This window comes from Trichosurus vulpecula, chromosome 3, assembly GCF_011100635.1.
Source record: "Trichosurus vulpecula isolate mTriVul1 chromosome 3, mTriVul1.pri, whole genome shotgun sequence".
Classification (NCBI taxonomy): domain Eukaryota; kingdom Metazoa; phylum Chordata; class Mammalia; order Diprotodontia; family Phalangeridae; genus Trichosurus; species Trichosurus vulpecula.
Window position 1 is genome coordinate 429,969,339 of NC_050575.1, and position 18,862 is coordinate 429,988,200.

Below are 18,862 nucleotides of genomic sequence, written 5' to 3' on the forward strand. Positions count from 1 at the left end.
CCTCTCCATCTGATGAGTTTTAAATATCTAGGCTAAGAAGAAATGGGTGGTGAGCAACCCCTCATCCCCAAAAGACTTCTTTCATAGTCACATAAAAATGTACCCAGTTCACATGCAGTCATCACAGACCTGCCACCATAAGGGCTTGTGAAAGACATATAAAAGACATGCATAGATATCATTGCAATCACAAGTAGGAGAAGCATTTGATAAATGAGAAAACACTAAATATACATTTGTGAAGACCCTAAGCATACCCTAAAGATTAAAGAAAAGCAAGCTCAACTCATTTCTTTCTTGTTTTCACCAATAACTTTTCTTCATCACCCAAAACAGAAACCAAAGTATGGTGCAGATGGACTTGGACTTAGAAGACATTGGGTTCTCGTCTTGGATCCTCTCCCATGTGGATTCTAGAACCTTAGGCAGATAGATCCCTTCAGCTCACTGAGCCTTCTTTTCCTCATCTAGAAAATGGAAATAAGAAATTCAGAGCTTTAACTGTCTGGCTGTCTTCTTGCCTAGATCAGAGCAAATCCATTAGAACACCTAACCTCTTCAGATAAGAATTCCTGCTCTTTCTACCAACCCCTCATTCAGGTGATAAATATTTCTTTAGCACTTACTAGGTGGAAAATACTGCACTAAGACCTGGAGATATGAAGATATGAAGAAAGGGGAAGACAAAGCAAAATGCACACACACACACACACACACACACACACACACACACACACAATATTATCTCACTACAGTCCCTACCCTTAAGGAGCTCACATTCTAGTTGGAACGACAATATGTAAATAATTGGGTAAAAATAAGATATATACAAAGTAAATGGAAAGTAGTGTGGTAAAGGAAGGTACCAGAAGCAGTAGCAGCTGGAGAGATTGGGAAGGGCCTCCTGAGAGAGGGGGCATTTGAGCTAAGCCCATATAAAGATCCAATTCTGCCATTATTCCCATCCCACCTCCCACCCACTTACCTGTTCAGGAACCATGATCAAATCAAGGTTTACATCAAGTCTGTTCCCCTGGCCTCAGTACTAGCTTGGCAGCTTTCTGGATCAAATGCACCTGCTTGGTTGGCAGCATTCCCCCTTATGCATACCCCCTCTCCTCCATTAGAATGGAAACTCCTTGAGAACAAGAACTATCTTTGCTTCAGTAGGCACATCCTCTGCACTAGGCACAGTGCATGGTTCATTGTAAGTGCTCAATAAATGCATGTTATTCATTTGCTCACTCCCCAGGGAGTGAATATCCTGTAAAAGGAGGAAGAAAGGGAAATGGCCAAGCCCCCAACACCCTTGTGTTCCTGACATCACTGTGTGTTGATGGTGCCTTTGAGGAGCGCATGGTGCAGTGGGTGGCAGACATAATTCAAAGTCAAGGAAAATGGGTTCAAATCCTGCCTCCAACACTTACTGGCTTGGTGAGTTGGATGATTCACTTAAACCTTCTTGGTGAATGAATGCATGCATATGCAAAAACATTTTATTAAGTGTCCACCATGTGCCAAACACTGTGCCAAGTTCTGGGAAAAACAAGGTAACCTTTTTTTCTCAAGGAGGAGGAAGACAACCCATATAGGTGCACTAAGAAATTATAAATTATAGCTGGGCTCCCAATTTGTGAGGGTGGAAGGGGTTTCCACACTATGTATTCCCAACACAGGTCTGAACCAAGGCAATTTATGACACAGAAGGCATAGTATTCAGACCCTGGCTCTAACAGCTGGATAAGTCACTTTGTTTCTCTATCATTCAGGTGACTTATCTGTAAATTAAGGGTAATAAAGCATCTACCTTGCATGATTGATATGTCTCAAATGAGGCCATGTATGTAAAGCATTGTGCACTCTTAAAATACTAAATAGATAGGGCAGCTAGGGGGTGCAGTCGATAGAGTGCCAGGCCTAGAGTCAGGAAAACTCACCTCTCTGAATTCAAATCTGATGTCAGACACTTACTATCTGTATGACTCTGGACAAGTCACTTAACCTTACTTCCCTCAATTTCCTCATTATAAAATGATCTAGAGAAGGAAATGGCAAACCACTCCAGTATCCCTGCCAAAAAAACCCGAAATGGGGTCATGAAGCATTGGCACAACTGAAAACGATGCATAAAAGGCATATATTTATTTTTATTATTATCAGAATAGTTGCCATTGAAATGATAGTTAATTGAACCAAAAGAGAAATTGGCATGGAATTCAATACTCTTTGCTTATAATTAAGATGTTGTTGCTAATGCTGCTGCTGCTGCTAATGATGAGGTGGCTGTGAAGATGATTCTTTTTGGGTATCAGATTGTTATTATCATGGAAACTGTAAAATGCATCATAAAAATGACATAATCTCTGCCCTCTAGGAGTGTATAATCTAATAAAAGGGCTGAGAGATGTCAATAAATGAATATGAAACCAGATAGAAAGTGATAGGACCATAAGAGATCCACTTAGACATAGTGCCATGAGACAGAAAGGAGGGAAGGGTGACTTTTTAGTAGTGTGAGCAGGGAAAGTTTCATAAGCCTAAGGGCAAATGTGGTCAGAAGAAATGAGGAAAAGACTAAGCACTCTGGAAATAGACAAGTTCAAAGTTAATAGAAATTTTGTTCTTAATAATCAAGCAGTTTGTTTCCCCGTTCTCTATTCCTGGGGGAGAAAAGAAAGAAAAAGAAAAGAAAGCCCCTTTAACAAATAAGCATAGTCAAACAAAATAAATCCTGCCATTGGCCATGGTATCAAGTAGAGAGTGAAGGACAGTGATCAATAGTGACATAGAGAATGTGAGGCTGGGCAGATGGGGGAACTTGAAGAGAGATAGGGAATTTGAGATGAGGGGCAGCTTTCAAGAGGGAGGTAAAGAGTTCTGTTTTGCACCTTGTGAGTTTGAGGTACTATTGGGACAAATGGTGGACAAATAGATGTGGACCTGATCGACCGTGGAAAACTTATGGGTAGATAAAGGAGTCATCTGTGTAGAGATGGTATTTCATCACCCAAAAGCGGAGGACACCATTGAGAGAGGAGGTTGAGAGGAAAGAAAAGAAGGTACAGGAAGGAGTCTTAGGAGACATTCTAAGCTAGTAAATGGGAGCAGGAATGTTTATCATTAACGGAGTCAAAGGAGTTAGAGCATAGATCGGCAAAGAATCAGGAGACAAACACAACAGAGAAACCAAGAGAGAAGACACTTTCCAGAAAGACAGAGATGGTTGATAGAAGAGGTAGAAAATTCAAGGAGGATGAGAACTGAGAAAAGGCCATTAGGTTTTTCACTTAGATCCTGATTGCTGCTTGCAAAGGACAGAAGAATGGTGAGAAAACAGAGGATACAAAGGGTTTCTATTCTTTAGGAGTGAAAGGAAGGGGAGATATAAGATCACAGCACCAGGGTACAGTATTATAACAAGAGTGTTCTTGACTTTGTTTGTTTTTAGGAGAGTAGAGACTTGAACATTCTTTCTTTCTTTTCTGTTTGTTTATTTGATTTGGTAGAAAGAAAGGAGATAATTAGAGGGGAAAGAATAGATATTAGAAAGATGTCAAAGAAATATTTGCCCCTAAAATTGTTCATAACACTTTGGCTATATCATTCCTTTACATATAATTTGTTTTCTGTAATTATGGAAATTTGGGCTCCTGTCTTTTTCCCTCTTCCATAATTACCAACACCCCGCCCCCCAGTCTTTGCCCACCCCCCAACCCTCAATTGTTTTGAGAGCAGGGTTTGATCCATATTTCTTCTGGTATCCTTAGTATTTAGCCTAATGCCTGGCAGAGCACAAATGTTTAATACATTTTTGTTGGCTGGACAAGTGAATGGGGTTAGTAATGGCATGAAGTCACAGAGAAAGCAGGAGAGAATGGAATCAAGGAAATAAGGGCACAGGTTTGCCTTCGCAAGGAAGCAGAAAACTTCATCCATTGAGAATGGAAGGAAGACAGAGAGGATGGGTAAAGTGAGAAATATTTGGCAGCATAGACACAGGAATTTGAGGAAGCATTCTTTTTTAATGAAATATGAGGTAAAGTAATTTGCTATAAGGCAGGGAATGGGCCTGGAGTTAGGGGACTAAGAAAAGGGGAGAAGTTTCAGATTATTAATATGATTAATAATAGTAACAATAAACATTTAATCTGAGTTTTAAGGTTTTCAAAGCATAGAACTGGAAGTGTGGGGAATTCAATTTGAATAATAACAATAAGGAATTCAGTTAGAGATGGTTAAGTATTATGATACAATGGCAAAATGATAGCCTATATTCATATCATGTAAGTATAATAATAATTATTATTAGTCAGAGAAGTATTATATTGTTTTAGCATGCTTTTATTAAGTAACTACCATGTATTAGACACAGTGCTAGGCTCCAGGGATAAAAAGATTTAAAAAAAACATTCCTGCCCTCAGAGAGCTTACATTCTACTGAGGTAAATTAACATTGACATAGATAATTTGATCCAAAATATATTCAGTAATTTAACAATTGGAGAGATTAGGAAAAGCCTTACTGAGAAAGTGTCACTTGAGCTTAGCCTTGAAGGGAGTTAGAGATTCCAAGAAGCAGAGTTTAGGAGAAAAGGGCAGACAGGTAAGGTGCACAGCCTGTACAAAAGTACAGAAGCCTGTGCAAAAGTACAGAAGTGGTAGGTTTAGTACCACATGGAGAAAATATTAAGTAGATCAAGTTGGTTGAAATATAGGGAGCATAACGTGAGAAGATTGCGCAATTGCACCTTCGTTCAGATGCGTTCTTTGTTTTAATTGTGTGCATTTTGGTTTCAATTTAATTCAACTATCATTAACCACTTAATATGCACAAAGGCCTGTGCTAGTTACTAAGATAGACACAGGGATGGATAAAACATGACCTCTGTAGTCTAATAAATGGTAGTGATAAGACACCTAGTGTATATGAAAAAACCACTATTAAAAATTGGAAGTGGTAAAGGCATAGCAGTAGTATAAACAACGCCCTCTGGAAAGCCAATACGGAAAAGCAAAAAGGAAAGTAAGTTTACTCCCCCAAAAGCTAATCAGGGAGACCTCCATTTGTTCATCATTTGAGCTGAGCCTTGAAGAACGAGCAGCATTGAAATTGGTAGAGATGAGGGAGAAGAGGAAGGAGGGCACTGATTCCATCTATAGGAAATGGGATGGACAAAGGCAGAGATTCAGGAAACACAGGAAATCTGTTCATGGAAGAGTAAATAGAATAGTTTGCCTGGATCATGGAGAACATGGAGAGGAGTATGATGAGACCAAGGCCACCAAGATAAGGTCAATCCGGACTTTGGAAAGCCTTGAATATCAAGCTAAGGACTTTGGATTTTATTCAATCAGTGATAGGGAACTACTGAAAGGTTTTGAGCAAAAGAGTGCCATAAGCCGATGTTTGTTTAGGGAGAATTATTCTCGCAGCAATATGAAGGATGGACTGGAAGGACCTAAGACTAGTGGCCAGGAGATCAGTTAAGAAGCTATAGCATTAGTCCAGAGGAGACTTTGGCATTGAAAGCTTTCATAACCTACACCCCATCCATTCCCCAACAAACACACCTTCCCAGTTTTCTTACTCCTTATATTCCCCTCCCCTGCCACATTCTCTTCCATTCATTGACATTGGCCCTCTGGCTGTTCCATGAACAAGACACTCCATCTCTCAGTTCTGAACATTAGCACACCTAAAACATTTTCCCTCCTCATCTCTGCCTCCAGGTTTCCTCCAAGTCTCAGCTAAAACCTCACCTTCTACAGGAAGCTTTTCCTGACCCCTTTGGGTCCAGTGCCTTCCTTTTGTTGATTATTTCCTATTTCTCCTATCTATAGAGTGTTCATACACAGTTGTTTGCATGTTGTCTCCCCCATTAGATTGTAAGCTCTTGAGAGCAGGAACTGTCTTTTGCCTTTCTTTGTATCCCTAGCCATTAGTTCAGTGCCTAGCATATTCATATCAACTGACTGACTGATCTGAGAAGGGCATGGACAAGATGATGATGCTAAGGATAGAAACAATGGAATGAATGCCAAAGACTGGGAGCTGATGGAGAAATGGGAGATGAGGGAATGAGAAGAATCCGAACTGTCCCCAAGGCTGTGACTCTGGGTACCTCGGCAAACAGTGGCCCCGATAATACAAAAGCATCCCCATACTTTGCAATCCAGCCCATTCCAAATGCACAAGTTTTGTTTAAGAGCCTATGCTGGATAGAGCCGTTCTTGGGGAAGTGAAGATTAAATAAGATTCCCTACCTGCCCTTAAACCAACAACTCAACAAGTGTATGATAATGAGTCAGGATCTAGACTGGGGGCTGGGGATACAAAGAACAGAAAAAAAAAAAAACAAACTATTCTATCTTCAAGGAGCTTACATCCTGTTGAAGAAATTTAGAAACTGAAGAGGGAGTGAGAACTAACATTTTCATCAGCTTCAAAGCATGCAAAGATTTTATATTGTCGTCATCATCATCATCAGCATCATCATCTCATTTGATCTTCACAATAATCTTATGAGGTAGATGTTATAATTATCCCTATTTTGAAGATGAAAAGGCTGAGGCCAAGAGACATTAAGGTATTTTTCCCAGAGTCACACAGCTAGTAAGAGCTTCTGCTGGTGTGTGAACTCAGACTTCTCCTGCTATTTCAAGTCTAGTGCTTTCTCCTTTCTGCCATGTGGTTTCAGGCCTGTCCATATCTAATTAGGAGGTGAAGAACAAAAAACATAGCTCCAAGCAAAGTGTTTAGGAAGCATTCTGGGAGAGAAAGGCATCTTCTGTTTGAGGGAATCTGGGAGTAGGTTGCACTTGAGTTTGACCTTGAAGGATCAGAATGACAGTTTGACTTCGTTCACAACCTATCAACCAGCAGAAAGTTATAATGAAAAATTAAGACAAAAGTGAGAGAACAGGAGGTGGTCTTACTCTGCACGCGTTGTTGTGTCTCCTTCACACTGGGCTCCATGCTTCCATCTACACGTTTCTGCATCACAGCAAGGGTTTGTGCATTCCTTGGACAAATACACAAATATAATGACAGAAATTGGATTATTTGTCTTTTGTCTCATTAAGGCACCTTATTTCTTCTGTTTTGGATATCTAGGATCATTTGCTTAGAAACTGAGAGCTGGAAAGGACCTCAGAGGTCATCTAGTCCAATGCTGTCATTTGACAGAGATGGAAATTGAGGTTCAGGGAAATGAAGCAATTTGCCCAACATAGGTTGTTAAGTATCAAGTGGGATTTGAACCCGTGTCCTAGGGATGTTTGTTCATACTTCACTGAAAAAAAATGAGGCTGCCATTAAGAAGTCCTCTTCATATAACTCATATATCTTCCTTGACTATGTCCTCTTTTCCAACTAGGACCCTTCCTAGCTTTCCAATCTTCTTACAATTTACTCACCATGATTTCTATGATCCCATGACAAGGAGCTTCTCACTATTCCTTCTACAAGATAATCCATTTTCCAACTCTTTGCCTTTGAATTGGCTCTTCCCCATGCCTGGAGGGCTCTCCCTCCTCACCTCTGGGCCTGATGGCTTCTTTGGCTTCCTTTAAAACTCATCTCAAATAAGACAGTGGAAGCCCTTCCCAGTCCCTCCCCTCCCCTCCCTTTCCCTCATTTCCCCATTTCTTTCTTCTCATTTCTCCTTTCCCACCTCTCTCCTTCCTTCTCCTTCTCTCTCCTCTCTCCTTCCCTACACTCCCTTCCTTTACCTTCCCTTCCCCCTCCCCTCCCCTCCCTTCTTCTTTCCCTCACTTCTCCTTTCCCACTTCTCTCCTGCCTTCCCCTCCTCTCTCCTTCCCTCCACTCCTTTTCTCTTCCCCTTCCCTCCCCTCTGCTCCCTTCTTCCTCTTACTTCTGCTTTCCCTCCTCTCTCCTTTCATGCACTCCCTTCTCTTCCCTTTCCTCTCCCCTCCCCTCCCTTCTTCCCCTCACTTCTCCTTTCCCTGCTCTCTCCTCCCCTCCCTTCCCTTCCTCCTCCCTTCTCCTCCCCTCCCTTCTTCTTCTTCTCCTTTCTCCTTCCCTTCTCTCCCCTCTCTTCACCTAGACTACCCTCTGAGATCAGTTTCCATTTACACCATTATATACCTTATATATACACAGTTATGTGCATGTTTTCCCTCCTTTTAGAATGTAAGCTCATTGATGGCAAAAACACTGTTTTTGTCTTTCTTTATATTCCCGGGTCTATATTATTATAATGAAATGCAATATCATCATCTTTACCAGCACAACCATTAAACTCCAAATTAGACTTAAAAAAATGGGAGGAACAATGAGAGATACCTTGAGTGTCCCACAGTCACAATCTTCACCTACTTCCTGGAGTTTATTCCCACAGGTTGGATTGGTTATTATGTCTTCTGGGGCTGGTGCTTGGAGAAGACACATTGGTTTTTGAGATAAGAGGTATTTTTGAAAACGTGTGCGGGAGGTTGCACTGAAACCCTTTGGGAATTGAGAGCTGTGGAAAAAGGAGATAAAAAGAATCTGGGTGGGAGTCAAGGATGTGTTTCACTTGGTCTTTGAGTGTAAGAGGTCAGCCGTGATTAGCCATGGACAAGGGAGGCCCAGGAGTGCTGCATTTGTGGGCAAAGAGTTCCTCATCTGTATAAAGGGACCCAATTCCCCTTAAGAACTGAATCTGTCCAAACTAGTCAAGGCAGTAGTAATGTAGTCCAAATAACAGGATCAGAGTAATCACCAATTTCCAGCTGGAAGAGATTTCATCAACCATCTAGCTCAACCCTCTTACTTTATAGATAAGGAAATTTAGGCCTAGGGGGGCTAATTAACTTGACCAAGGTCACATAGCTAGTAAGGGCCAAAAAGATGATTTGAACTCAAGTCTAGGATTCCAGAACTGCCTTCTCTCCATATTGCTGGGACCTGAGATTTCTTAGGTATTCATTTGCATTCCATCATCATAGATCTCAACCCGTCCATAGAAAACCTTCAAGAATCCAGGGATACCTCACAAGCATGATGAGAAACTGAAGTAGGATTTGGGGGATTAGACAGTAGTAGCAATGAAAGCTATTAACTTCAGCCAGTGCATGGAATTCCATTTACTGCCTCCTTGACTTTGTACAGACTGTCCCTGGCGAGTACTTTCTCCCATTTTTAAAATCCTTAGCTTCTATCAAGGCTCATTTCAAATGCCACCCTGTATAGAATGTGTATCTTCCCCCCAACTAACCCCAAATTCCTATCATCTATATCCTCCCCCCATTAACATAATTTTGTACATTGTATGAGAGGCAGCATAGAATAATGGCGAGAAAATTTGCTTCGGAGTCAAGATGACCTGAGTCCAAGTCTTAACATAAACTGATTGTGTGAGTATGATTAAGTCACAACAGTTCAGGCTTCCAGGTAATTTTCTAGAAATGTAAGTGGCAGGGCAGGTTCCAATCTGTATCAGGGGAGGGAGTTTCTTGGGAATTCCATAATCCAATGAAATCAAAAGTCTAAAATAAAATTAAAATTCCTGGAGAGCAATCTGGATCTCTGCATACCTCTATAAACTAAGATGCATTATTATATTATTTGTCTGCATGCTGCCCCACCCCCATGCCCAAGAGAATTGAGTTGTTTGCAGACAAGTACAGTTTTATTTTTGTGTTTGTATCTGCTTCTTGGCAGATAGGAAGTATTTAATAAATGTTTTTTGAGTGAATTGAATGAATAGAAGGATGGATGAACAAATTACTAAAAGAATGATCCCTTTATCCTAGACTTAGAGCTTTAGGGAACCTAAAGGTATCATCTAAATCCATTTTTGTAGAGAAGAGAAGACCGGGACCCAGAGAGATTAATGACATGCCCCAAACTGCATACCTCGTAGCTGACCGAGTTGGGACCAGACACATTCCTTTGGTCTCCTATCCTTGGTCATTGTCATACATGTGCGCGCACACACACACACACACACACACACACACACACATCCCAACTCCGCCACCAACACCAACACCTCCCTTTACTGATTTTTTTTCTCTCCTTTGTCAGGTAGTGAGGCTGACTTACGTCAGGTACTGGTTCATCACACAGCTCCCGAAGGGACATTTGGTAGTATAAGGCACATCAACCATTCCGAGGACATGACCCAGCTCATGAGACATCACTCCTACTAGTGACACGCTGTTTTTTCTCCAAGCCTAGACACACAAAGGGAGATATTACTTCTTATTGCTCAAGTTCACCCAGGGTGTAAGAAGAAACTGGATCTGAACCTAGGTCTTCTAACTTAAAACTCAGCACACTCTCCACTTGCTCAGGCTGTCCTTATTCAAGTCAATTAAATGATCATTGAGTACCTGTTAAGTGTCAGATCCCAAGGGAGAAAGAGAGATGAGGAAGCCAGAAGCTCCGCCATGAAGCTTGGTGGTACCTGGGCATAGGAGCCCACCACAGTTTCTAAATTAGCCCAAACTCAAGTGATATCTCCTCTTCACTGTCATCCAAAGAGGATGTGGGATGGGCTAAATCACAGGGAGCCCAAATGCCAACGTTCTGCCTCAGCCTGACTGGGTTTGTTTCAGCCATTGCTGTTGAACCTGGCCAGAGTCCTTCAGACAGCAAAGTCATTGCAGGAAATACTTTAAGAGGCAGTTCAGTGCTGTGGTGGTGAACTTAGAATCAGTTACACTGGGTTCAAATCCTGCTGCAGGCACTTGCTAGCTACAGAATCAAGGGCAAGCGAGTTAACTGCTTAGAGACGGTTTCCTTTTCTGTAAAATGAGGTTTGCAATATTTGAACTACCTACTTCGTAAAGTTATTACTTTGCAAATCTGAAAGTGGTCTAAAGGTGTGACTTTTTTTTTTAAGCTGATCATTGAACTTCCCAAAGGAATTGCTACTTCCCATATGAAGCCATCCATAATCCCCCAGATAGTAATAACTCCTCTTAATTCTGCCCCCCCCAACCCTGTTTTGCTTTCTAACTTTCTTTTTTTTGGGGGGAGGGAGGAGAGAAGGCAGGTCAATTGGGGTTAAGTAATTTACCCAAGGTCACACAGCTAGTAAGTGTGTCAAGTGTCTGAGGCTGGATTTGAACTCAGGTCCTCCTGACTCCATGGCTGTTGTGCTACTCACTGTGCCACCCTAGCTGCCCGTCTTTCTAATTTTCTAATTCTCTTATCATGCATTACAATATCTTATAGCTCTTTATCCAAAGTTGAAGCTTAAGAGCTTAGAATATGCCTTATTCAATGTGGTATTTCCTATAACACTCAGTTCAGAGCTTTGCATACAGTAGTGCTCAATAAATGCATATAGCTTTTCATACCTGTATGTGAGGTGACTAATAGAAGTAGGAAGGATATGATTTTCTCTTTTGCCTAATCCTTTCCTGGCTTTTCTGCTCCCCATCCTTCCAGCCACCCTTACATCAAACTGCTCCAAACTTTTTTACCTATGCTAAAGCCTCTTTCCTCCTTTTCTCCTTCCCTTTTTTCTCCTTTCCCCCCTCTTCCCTTCCTTTCTTCTTTCCTTCCTTCCTTCCTTCCTTCCTTCCTTCCTTCCTTCCTTCCCTCCCTACCCTTCCACAAAAATTTATAGAGCACCTATGTTAGACAAATAACACACAGGAGGCACTGGAAGCTTCAGACTTCAGCCTCTAACAGGTTCACTCTTGATCTGGGCAGACAGGAAAGAGAGCTTCAAAGAGGTTAATAAAAAGGATTTATTCTAGTCTAGTTTTTTCTAACACAATATTGCTGATAACAGAAGCACTACAATCTCTTAGGGTATTCTCTAATCACCTTCTCGCAGGGGCTGGCAAGAAGGGGTGGCAACTACCCCTACGTCTCCGTGGGGTCAATCAAGACAGACACAACTTGTGCATCCCCTAAATCTCCTCAAGCTTCAATGGAGGCCAATTTAGGCAAACACAGAATTCCCTCCTCCCAAGCCTTGATGGGGGCCAGTCAAGGCACACAGCATTTCATCTTGTGCATTCAAACATAAAGGTTCCCCAACTCAATAACCAATGCCCACCTTACTTAACTAAAATTCACCGTACTAATAACCTACTGTTTGCAGGACGTTGTTCTGATAAGGAACACAATAAAAGCCACTGGGATTCCCACTGTGTACAAACCTCGATCACCGCAACAGAAGTTGGCCTGCACATGGAGTTTGAGGAGGCAGACCCCACCCGTTTGTTGTTGAAGGAAATTCCACTGTGTAAAAAGAGACAGATGTGCACATGACCATCCTTGACTCTGGGATTATTTACTTATTTCAAACTTATTTGAGAAGAAGAACACAGATTCTAGGATGGCAAGGCATGAAGGGAACATGAAGGTCATTTCATCCAGTTATTTTAAAGAGAGGAAAGTAAGGCCCAGACAGGGGAAGTGTTGACTTCAAGATATAGATATATGCATGCATGCAGGCATGCATGTATGCATGTATCTATGTGTATATATACATACACACATATATAATATGTGTATTATATATACTATACATATATGTACATATTTACATATTTATACATAGAAATATATACACACATATACATACAAATATGTGTATGTATACATACATGTGTACATGTGTATGTATTTGTGTGTATATATCATATATTATTAGGAGAAGAAAGAGGAGGAAGAGGAAGAGCAGCAGCAGCAATAATAAGACTCCAAAGGCCTAGATATCTGGTTCAATTTCTTCATGTTCAGCCAAACTGTTTCTCCTCTTCTGTTGCCTTCAGGGCTGCATTGTACACCTCTGAGCCTGATAGCTCAGGTTAAATACCAGCCCTGCTGCTTACTACCTGTGTGATATCAGGTAAACCATTCCACCTCCCTGAACCTCCTTTCTTCATCTGGAAAGTGGGGTAGTTGGATTAAACAATGGCTGATGTCTCTCTCAGCTCTAGTTTACCCAGCTTTCTCCAACTCTCATATCCCACCTCCTACAAGAAACCACCAGCCTCTCACCCTGCCTCTACTGCTGACACTTTCCCTCTGAAATTGCCTCCTGTATACTTTGTGTACAGCCAGTAAGACACAGATAGATAGATAGATAGATAGAGTGAGAGAGAGAAAAGAGGAAGAAGAAGAAGAAGCAGAAGCAGAAGCAGAAGCAGAAGAAGAAGAAGAAGAAGAAGAAGAAGAAGAAGAAGAAGAAGAAGAAGAAGAAGAGAAAGATGGTGGAAGGAAGGAAAGAAAAAGGAAACAGAGAGATAAAAAAAGGAAAAAAAAGTGATAGAAAAGAAAGATAGAAAGAAGGAAAGAAAGAAAAAAGGAAGGAAGAGAAAGAAAAGAAGAAAGGAAGAAAAAGGAAAAGAGAAAGGAAGGAAGGAAACAAAGAAGGGAGGGAAGGAGGAATGAAGAAAGGAAGGAAGGAAGGAGGGAAGGAAAGAAGGAAGGGACGGAATAAGGAAAGAAAAAAGGAGGGACAGAGAAAGAAAACAAGGAAAGGTATATGGAGATAGAGATAGAGATAGATGTGTGTCTTTCACCAACACTTGCTCCTGTTTCTGATAACACTGGTTTATCAAGTGCTTTTTGCTCCCAACAGCCAAGTGAAGGAAGTAGTACAGCCATCATTAGTTACATTTTAAAGATGAGAAAACTGAGCCTTACAGAAGTTAAATGACTTGAACAAAGCCCCTACAGTTAGTAACAGAACCCAGATCTCCAGTGTCCCCTGTTCCTCCTCCTGTACAGTGCTGCCCATAACAGCATGCTGCACGTAGGTGGCTCAATGAATAGAACACTGGACCTGGAGTCAGGAAGACCTGAGTTCCAATGCGACCTCAAACACTTACTAGCTCTGTGGTGCTGGGCAAGTTACTTAAACCTCTGTTTGTCTCAGTTTTCTCATCTACAAATTGGAGATACTGATAGCACCTGCCGGCCAACAGCGTTGTGAGAATCGAATGAGATAATTGTTGTGAAGCACTGAGCCCCAGGGCCTGACACATAGTAGGTGCTATGTACATGCTAGCGGTGATCATGGTGGTGGTGATGATGGTGATGATGATGATGAAGATGAAGAAGAAGAAATAGCTGAGGCCCGGGAAATTTAAGTGGATTATTATCACAAAGGTAATAATCATCAGAGGCAAGAATGGAAAGCAGTTTCCATGACTCCACATCCAACGTTCTTTCTCTCATACCGCCTGGTCCCCCACAGGGTAATTGATAAGGCAATAGGATATAATGTTAGAGAATTAGCTTTGGAGTGTTGGGACCTGGGTTCAAATGTCACCTCTGTTGATTACTTTCAACATGATTTTGAGCAAGTACCTCCCTGGCCCTCAGTTTTCTTTTCTAGGATTTTATAATCCTGTAGCATCCCATATTCAAGACCCTCCTGCCCTCTGAACCCAAGCACCCTGTCAAGGTAACCTCGGAAGACTAGGCCCCAGGAGTCACTATGATGCCCATGATTGAGGCCTCCTGGGAGGCCTGAAGAAGGTTACATCCCCTTCCCATTCTTCATATTACAAAGTCTTCTAACCCCAAAGAGATTAAGATCAAATGTCAGAACAGTTGGCATTGCAAAGGGTTAGAGAGTAGCCTGTGGGGGTGGGGCTTGTCATCTCAGAGTGACCTGATTAATGAGCCCTCACCTGAGCAGCTGAGCATGATTGTGCTTCCTCTCATTCCATCTTTGGTGCCAGCTCAAGAACCTGTTGAAGGTGGTCTGTATATTTGATACCACATCAATCTTATTGGTATCTGACCAGATCTCCATGCCCACCAAGGCAATGTGAACATCCAAGGTGTTATAGATCTGTGGGAAGAGCAATAATCTTTGTGGCTGAAGATTCTAGGGCTAAGAAACCTGAGGGCTCACCTCTTTGCACAGATCTGGGTATCCACAAGTCATGGGCCATCTGTCCTGCAGAAAACAAGCACCAGGGAAAATGGGAAAAAGGTACCTTCAGCCTGCATTGAGGTAGCTGGCTTCCAGCCTTTGAGTGGACAAAGAGGCTGGGATGGTTGAGTTGACCTATTGAAGTCCAACTTTTTAGAAAGTTTTTGCCAAATCCCAATAATTTCTCCCTCTCCCTCCCCCCCCCTCTCTCCCTCTCTCTCTCTCTCTCTCCCCCCAGCCCTCACCCATGTGCTTATTTTTGTTTGTTTGTTTGTTACTCTATCTCCTATCTCCAGGTCTTTGCACTGGCTGGATGACATGCCTGGAGTGCATTCCCTTTTTATCTCCATGATAGAGCTCTAATACCACCTCCTTCTGCAGCCTTCTGTGACCCTTGCTTCTAGTGCCCTTCCTCCCACCTACATTGTATTTAACTCCCTTGGTTAAATTTGCATTTATTAACTATATATTTGCTCTAGCTACTTGTTTTATTTCCCACTGCAATGAACATTGTTTTTTTTTTTTGGGGGGGGGGTTGTTTGTTTGTTTTTTATCCCCAGAGCCCAACATAGCTGTGGCACACAGCAGGTATTTAATAAATAGTTGTGGATTAATCGAGCAAAACTACCCAGAAAGCCCCGAGCTGGGTGTTGGGGTTACAAAGACAAAGCAGGAACAAAAATGATAATCCGACCTTGCTTCTGAGAGCCTACCTGCTGGGGGTGGGGTGAAGGATGAGACACTTACACACATTGGGCCATGTAAAGTCATTTGAGGAGTTAGAGAACACTTTGGGGGTGATGCCCTCTAGACAAATGGTTGGTTTCACAAGGCTGAGACTGTGTGCATCAGGTGAGAGAAAGAATCTACAGTGTTTAGTAAGATATAAAATCATATGTAAATGATATCAAATATTACTTATACATATATTCAATACATTATTAATAATTGCAATGAATAATGAAATCATGTGAATGGGTAATGCTCTTGGTCATAGGGGTATATGGCTCATGTGTGGGTGGTGCTCACACCATTGAGATCATTGAGAGCAGAAATTGTTTTATCATTTAGATGAAGAAAGTCAGGTGGTGCATTGGATAGAGCACTGGACCTGTAGTCAGAAGACCAGCATTCAAATTTGGCTTCAGACACTTACTATCTGTGTGATTCTGGGCTAGTAACTTAACCTCCCTTTGCCTCAATTTTCTTATCTGTGAAATGGTAACAGCAAAAGCACCTGCCGCCCGGGCTGATTTTGAAGATCAAATGAGATAATATTTTCGAAGCATGGTAATTCCTCATTTGTTCCCTTCCTTCTTTACATGTGTGTTTTCACAGTTTATCACACTGCCAGGTACATGATAGGTGCTTATTAAAGGCTTGTTGATATATTAAGTGATGGTGCCATTGAAATGTCAGGATAAAATTGAATGGCATCTTCTACATCTTCTTCCAAGGATAGTTGTCTGAAAATTCCCTGGATGGGTGATAGAAGACCAGGTCTCCTTGATTCTATTCAATTTGTCCTGGGTTCTCCCTCCTTAGTCAGATAATCATTGGACAATTCCCAAATTCAATACAGACATAACTTACCCAGAAGAAAGGAAACTCACCACATTGAGGAGGTTGACCACACCAAAAAGAAAATGTCTCATTGAACTCTGATTCCCTTTGTGCATGTTATGCTGAAAATAAAATAGATACAATCATGATTAAGACAAAAAGGGAAAAAGGAAAGCTGAAGGGAAGGGAAGGGTGCAATGGATGAGGTCTTCCTATTGTCTCCTGAGTAAAGTTGCTGGAATTCAAGGCTTTTGAGTCCAGCTTCGTCTCACCCATTGGATCATAGGTTTTTGTTGTTCACTTGTTTAAGTTTTGTCCACCTCTTCGTGACCCCATTTGGGGTTTGGTTGGCAAAGATACTGGAGTGGTTTGCCCTTTCTTTCTCCAGCTCATTGTACAGATGAGGACCTGAGGCACGAAGGGTAAAGTGTCTTTCCCAGGGTCAGACAGCTAATAAGTGTCTGAGGCTGGATTTGAATTCAGCAAGTTGAGTTTTACTGATGCCAGGCCCTTATTCATGGTGACACCTAGCTCCTTCTGGATCATAGATTATAAGAACATAGATTTAGAGCAGGAAAGCACAGAGGCATTATTAAGTCCAACTTGCCCCTACCCCTAGCCCCACCACCTTCCTCCTTTTACAAATGAGGAAACTAAGTCACAGGGTAGTTAAGTTGACCTGTCCAGAATCACACAGCTATCAAGTGTCTAGAGAGCATCTAGATGGCATAGTCAATAGAGCGCAGGGCCTAGAATCAGGAAGACTCATCATCCTGAGTTCAAATCCAACCTCAGATACTTCCTAGCTGTGTGTCCTTGGGCAAGTCACTTTACCCTGTTTGCCTCAGTTTCCTCATCTGTAAAATAAGCTGGAGAAGAAAATGGTGAACCACTCTGTCTGCCAAGAAAAACCCAAATAGGGTCATGAAAAATCAGACATGACTAAAACACTGAAGAACAACTGCCTGATACCAACTCTTATCTCTCCAATACACCACACCATATCCCAGTCTTAGGTCATATGATTCCAGTCCTCACACTCTACTCTATGCTCTAGTCAAACCAAACTATTCTCTCCTGGGACATATTTTGTGATATCTAATTTCTATACTTCTATTGAGCTGCAGAATGAGTTTCCTTAATAGATTTAATGGTTGACCTCTGACCCATGCCCCAAAGCTCATCCTTTTACTATCAGAAGGCTGAAGCTCTTGATTTTGTATTTGCAAAGGCTGGACCAGACAAAATAATTTTTAAATCAATGTTAGCTCAAATAATGTGACTCTGGCTGTCAACTGAGGATCCAAACATTACAGAATTATTCGATCTCTGTTAGAAGAGACTTTGGAGCCATTAAGCCCAAGTCATACATGAAAAAAATCCTCCTTTAAGACACTGCAAAGAGATCATCCAGGTTCAGTTGAACACCTCCAATAAGGGCCATTCTATCATACCTTTGGGCAGTCCATTCCACTCAGACAGCTCTGATTGTTTGGAGCTATTTTGTGAGATCTAGCTGAAATTGATCCCTTTGCGTCCACTGCTGCTGGTTCTACATCTCTGGGGCCAGCCAAGCCAGATCAATCTAATGCCTCTCTTGTATGACAGTGTTCATGTCTCCTCTGCCTTCTTTCCCAGGATAAACACCCCCAGTTCTCTCAATTGATACTCATATAGGAGGAACTCCAGGCCCTTCCCCATCCTCATTGCTCTCTTCTGGAAGCTTCTCAGTGTGTCAATGTCCTTTCTGAACTTGAGAGTGGGAATGCGACCCAGTGGTCAGATGTGTTCGGAGCAGGGCAGAGGATCACCGTACTATAACTTCCTGGGGATGTAACATTTTAATGTCCTATAAAGGATGAAGGACTGACTTTGTGTCCAGAAAAATCTGTGCTCCAGTCTCAACTCTGACACATACAAACTGTGGGAAGTTGGCGAGGCACTTGACCCATTAAAGTATAGGGACATCTCAGTCTACGTATTTTAGAGCGATCAGATTTACCTGCATTGGTGAATGGAATCTCCTCCCCTTTCTCGATGAATGCATAGACTTTATCTCAATGATATTCTTTTTCTCTTCCACTATTCCTCTTATAAAGATTAAAACAGTAGCTCTCCTGATCACTATATATCACACTGTTGATTCTTAATGAGGATGCTGGTCAAAGCTGGCTAAGAAATGTTAATATCTTTATACTTACAAAATCTTTATCCAGGACCAGGGAAAGGCTGATATATTTTGGAGATGTAAGTAAATTCTGTTGGTATTAAAAACAAACAAATTCAAAGAAAGACTTAAAAATAGAAATTATTGATAAGATAAATATTGATACTGATATTAAATGGGAAGGGACTCTAAGCAACTGAGAAATGGGTCAGAGCAAAACAGCCTCAGAAGTTATTCAGATAATCAGCATTTCATAGAATTGCCATATGGACTG

The 18,862-nt window shown here is 41.6% G+C and overlaps 1 protein-coding gene across 1 annotated transcript in view; it reads right to left on the reverse strand.

The window, feature by feature from the left end:
• Positions 1-384: 384 nt before the first annotated feature.
• The window catches only part of ADAMDEC1 (ADAM like decysin 1), a 30,611-nt gene continuing 12,133 nt past the window's right edge, over positions 385-18,862 (reverse strand). The window contains exons 7-14 of the mRNA XM_036748062.1: positions 18,623-18,679; positions 16,472-16,543; positions 14,611-14,774; positions 12,124-12,205; positions 10,049-10,179; positions 8,306-8,483; positions 6,937-7,022; positions 385-467 (exon numbers count right to left, since the gene is read on the reverse strand). Coding sequence (XP_036603957.1) covers positions 464-467; positions 6,937-7,022; positions 8,306-8,483; positions 10,049-10,179; positions 12,124-12,205; positions 14,611-14,774; positions 16,472-16,543; positions 18,623-18,679 — 774 coding nt within the window. The 3' untranslated portion in view covers positions 385-463. The remainder of the gene's footprint in view (positions 468-6,936; positions 7,023-8,305; positions 8,484-10,048; positions 10,180-12,123; positions 12,206-14,610; positions 14,775-16,471; positions 16,544-18,622; positions 18,680-18,862) is intronic.